The sequence below is a fragment of the Arachis ipaensis genome, chromosome B6, assembly GCF_059453495.1.
Source record: "Arachis ipaensis isolate K30076 ecotype BB chromosome B6, ASM5945349v1, whole genome shotgun sequence".
NCBI classification, from domain to species: domain Eukaryota; kingdom Viridiplantae; phylum Streptophyta; class Magnoliopsida; order Fabales; family Fabaceae; genus Arachis; species Arachis ipaensis.
The window spans coordinates 102,692,555-102,697,851 of NC_142441.1; the positions used below are offsets into that span (position 1 = coordinate 102,692,555).

At 28.0% G+C, this 5,297-nt stretch overlaps 1 protein-coding gene across 1 annotated transcript; it reads right to left on the reverse strand.

Moving 5' to 3' along the window:
- Positions 1 to 570: 570 nt before the first annotated feature.
- On the reverse strand, positions 571 to 4,044 carry LOC107647035 (B3 domain-containing protein At5g06250-like). Its single transcript, XM_021104588.2, has 2 exons — positions 3,319 to 4,044; positions 571 to 960 (listed from the first exon to the last, which is right to left on the reverse strand). Exons 1-2 carry the CDS (start codon positions 3,935 to 3,937, stop codon positions 797 to 799), a joined length of 783 nt encoding a protein of 260 aa, XP_020960247.1. The 5' UTR covers positions 3,938 to 4,044; the 3' UTR covers positions 571 to 796.
- Positions 4,045 to 5,297: the final 1,253 nt, after the last annotated feature.

Sequence of the window (5,297 nt, forward strand, 5' to 3'; positions counted from 1 at the left end):
TTAAATTATAAAAGATTTATCACTCAATATTATGATCACTATCACAATGATAAATCTCTAAATTTAATCAAGGACCTTATTATATTAACATTTTAATATAATAACAATAACAAATTATTTAACACATGATTGAGTGGATTATGGTCCACTCCTTATTCCCAACAGAAATTAATTTCATATGACAATTCTTATAGTCTTTTAAGTTTCCGTACAATTTTGCTGTGCTTCTTAGATCTCAAATATATGAAGAATCGGACTTCGTTGGGAACATGTCCCCATCGCCTGGCATATTGACACCTTAATTAGTTTACTATATATGATAGTTGATATGCATAACTAAGAGGGAACAAGAATCCAATTGAAAAAGGATAATTAAGCATTTCCATTTGCATTCATATTCCAAATTTAACACAAGAAGGATCCTTTATAATCTTCAACTTGGTCTAGCTAACCTCCAAACTAGATACGCTTATAAAATAATTAACAATTCCTTTCATCGGTACTCTTGATGTTAATGACATCACCATACTCATACTATTTATATTATATTGTAATATAATTGACCGAAGGAATACCATAGCTTACCCCCAACCGGGGGAAAACAAAAAGAAAAGAAGAGAAGAGAATCTAAACAAGACAGTGACATATATATATAGCAAGAAGCCACCACTTGCATGTTTAGCATGTGACGATGGTGAACGACGATTCGAATTAATTAATTAGGAGGGATTATATTTATTTATTATATCACTAATATTAATTAATTGGGGAGGTGGGTCCTTGTCGATGAGATTTTTTAGGGTGCGAAGGTTTCAGAATTATTATTATTATTGTTATTATTACGTGTCTCTCGTTGTTCTTGGCATTCCATGTTCACCCCGAACAGCCTCAGCGTCCTCGAACCTGAACTCAAAGGGTTTTCCACCATTGTCGTTTCGTTCGCACCTTGGCACTCTCCACCTGTTACATTATCACACGTGCATAAGCCTATGCCTCAGTTAAGATCTGTGCTATTTAAATTTAAATATAAAAAGTTATTCTAACTGGTCAAAAAGATTATTAAAATAGAAGATTAGTAAAATGATAAATATAAAAATTTCATTATTATTGAATTTATAATTTTTATCCTATATAAGTTATATTATCTTGATTACAAAAATATTAAGCGTTCACTTTTTATTTTAGAAAAACTCGATACTAATACACTCTTTGAGACAGTGAATGTGACATCAAATTGCATTCAAATCTCTACCAAGAAAGCAATCTCTACCAAAAAAAAATTGAATTCAAATTGTCTTGTTTAATTTGGAAAAAAAAACATAAAGAAAGAAGGAACGTATATTAGAATTACAGTAGTATTATAAATCAGTATAATTTATTATTTTTAGTTAGTAATTAATTAATAATATTTAAAAATATTGATTAAAAATATAAAGCAAAATTTATTAGACTATTAACTAACATAATAACTAATATAAATTAAAATTCCTTATCTTATTTTTTTTTTTAAATTATACATATCAACAATAGTGTGTGTTTTAGAATGGGAATGGCGTTGATTACATATTTTTCTTCAGTAATAAATGATGTTTGTTGATTTCTCATTCAAAAATTCTCAACCGGATAATATTTAAAATTCCTGTTGACGAAATAGAAGGCAGCAAATTAAACAAGTTGTAGAAACAAAAAGTGACCTTTAATTTGTCTTTATCTGTTTTTTGTTACTTCGTTAAATTTCGGTCACATGGCTCACGCAGCTAGCGCACGAGACCTGCAGATTTTAGGTACAATCTGAATTCTGATATCTGAGCAGATAAGGACCCAAATTACACATGACGCAAATTTCTCCCAATTACTTTCATGTCTACTTCTTTGAAACTACAATAGTAATTCTCAATCAAAAAGAACTGTCATAATTACCATTATTGCATTTTAAGCTATGTTCTTTGAATCCAATTTTTTATTTTTATTTTTTAATCTGGCAAGGGAGCAAACACACTTTACTCGCAAAAGTCATGTATATGTGGATTTTGTAATTATCATTCTTTCTGTTTTCTCTATATTACGTTCTTTTTCTCACTTAGTGTCTACTGTGTCACCGCCGAAAGTGGATAAGAAAATTTTCTACTACACTTTTTTTTTTAACAGACAAACGTAGCATTACAAAGTGCACTGCAACTGAAGAAAAGCAACACGATAAATTTAAAAAAAAATTGAAGGGGTTGAATCCTGATAGAATCATTAATGGAAATGTAAAAATAATTTAGATAAGATACTCTTTATTTTTGTTTATCAAAACTTGTTAAAATAAAAAAAATTAATTTTTATACCATTTTTTATTTATTTTTTATACATTTCTTTTTGTATGGTATAACTTTTAATAAAAAAGGATAAAATATATACAAAAGAAGTATATACAAAATGGTGCATATAACATTACTTTACAAAAAAATTAATACTTGCATAAACTAATGGACCATTATTTAATTATACTTTCTTGATCGGGAACAAATATTGTATAGTCAATATTAAAAATAAAAATATCTAAAATTCAATAAAAAAATTAAAATATTATTTATATACTAAAATTAATTATTAAAATTAATTATTATTTATTTATATATAAATATATATGTTTTTAAATTTATTTTTAATATATATTTTATATTATAATATATATTTTATATAATAACTAATTTTAATACTTAATTTTAATATATATTTAATATAATTAAAAAAACATAAATTTAAACTCTGCAAAAATTTATTTTTAATTAATTTTATAATTGTTACCTAAAAAAAATGTTATCTAAATTTTTTTTATGAATAATAAGTTTATTATTATAATTTTTTTAATGAGAGTACATAAAAAGTACATAGTATATAAGATGTAATAATTCATAATATTTATTAAATTATTACATCTTATATATTACGTATTCTTTATATACTTTCATTCAAAAAAATTACAATAATAAGTCTATTTTTCATAAAAAAAAAATCTAAGTAACAATAATGAATTTATTTAATAATTTACTATAATATTGGCAGAAACTAGTTAATATGCTTAGATTTGTTGTCTAAATATATTAAAATTTTAAAGTAAAAATAACGTGTAATTAATTTTATATAAAGTTGATAGGTGAAAGTCGTTAAATAATTTAATTAAATTTTTATTTAACAACTCTCATTTATCAATTTTACTTTTACGTGAATTCACCAAGTTTAAAAGTCATATTTTCTCATTCCCACGGTTTTGAAAAGCAGAATATCTAATGAATAGGTAGTTAAGAAATGATCAGGAGTAGAAGAAGAAACCTGCATGAAGAAAATATTCATTGGAATGATAGGATGAGAAGGGATGTTGCTGGTGGTGCGTAGGATACCCCACAGAAACAGAAACAGCAGCATCACCCACCACCACACTCTCACTGTTGCCATCACCACCACTGGTACCCTCATCCCTTCTCCTCCTCCTCCTCCTCCCTCTAGCCGCCAGGGGCATGGTCCCGGGATCACGGCGCCTCCAACTAACAAAGAAATTATTGGGATGGAGGCGGTGCCTCTTGAACAAAACGACGTCGCCGGCAGAAAGGTGGTTTTCCCTAACGTAGCGGCCCCATCCTTTGGTGAGAACATAGCTTTGGCTGCTGCTCCAATAGGAGTAACGGAACCTCCATTGTTTTCCCGATTGGTCCTCGAAATTCAGAAGCAGGCCCTTCCCTTCGGTCGAGTATCCGTCAGCGCCGGTCGGGAAATGAGCCTCCGCGTGGGGCTTTGGGATGACGATGCGGTTGAGCTTCCCAACGTCGCTTGGAGTAAGAACCTTCTCGAACATCAACTCCTTATTATTATTCATTTCATCTTCAGTGATATTATCTTCTGCTTCTTCTTGTTGTTGCTGAGTCCACCGTAGTGGTGTTTCTGATGATGACATTCTTTTATGAATTGTTATGTTTGTGAGGCGCAGATCAGAATTGAATAGACAGAGAGAAGATCGAGTGGGTTTAGAAAGAGGGGGTCGGGAGAGGAGGGGACTTACTATTTAATTTCATGGAGCTTCAATCCAGCCACATACAACTAACGCTTATATATACACATTTGCGGCTGCCTCTAACTCTCTGTACACACACATCTATGTCACTACCCGCAATCCCGCACTACTCTCTGCATTCTTTTTTTAATGCAAGATAACTTATGTCTTTCTTATACTTTGTAGATAAATATAATATATAGTTTAATTAAGTTTAAATATAAATATAAACATAAAATAAGTTTGCATTACTATACGAGTGGCCAATAAATAATTAATTTCTTTTATTTTTATGTCATGGTTGTATATATTGACCAATAGCTAGTACTTTGGTAATAAAGAGAAAGTATAGGGAGCCAATGACCTAAACGTACAATGTGTACAATGAAGGTTTGGAAAGTATTAGAGATATTATTATTAGTGTTACATTGTCCTGTCAAGTTACGCTTTTGTATATATTAACTTTAGTTTTTCAATTTTGTAAATAATTAAATAAGTTTTTAAAATTTTAATTTGTAAATTTTTGTTTGTTCCTAATCTCAACTGTCATTAATACAATATTAATATAGACAATTAAGTATTAACACATTCGACATAATCAAATTGATGTCCCAAATTATTTAATTGGACGTATTTTAGTCTCTTCTACTATAAATCTTGACCTCAAAATTATGCTATAATTATTCTTTAATAAAATTTTTACTTTTTAAAAAGTGTAATATTTATGTTTAATAATTAAACTAAAAATAATTTTTAATAAATACAAATAACAATAATTATGTTTAATAAAATATTTTTTAAAATTTAAAAATATTATAAAAGACATATATTTAAGTATTAAATTTAAAAATTAATTAATATATGAAGTTATATTAGATTTTTAAATTTTGAGAAGTACAAGCTAACTTTAAAAAATTTCATTTTAATTATTTTTAAAAGTACTCCGATCTTTTATAAACTACAAATATAAGCACATAGTCTTTTTTTAATTTACCAAACACAAAATAAGACATCTTTACAAAATTTTACCAAACCAAACTTTCACTTTATCTTTTTGTAATTTGACGACAAATCGAAGGCTATTTTAATCCAACCCTTTGAAGTTTTGTTAAGACACATAAATTGAAACAAGTTTGACGAATTTTTGTGGTGCTAAACTAGTTCAAACTTTTAATTTTTTTTACTGTTTTTCTCTCATCATGAACTTGTAAATTGGACGACTTTATCTGATTTTAGTTCAATATCGAATGGAAGTACATACTGC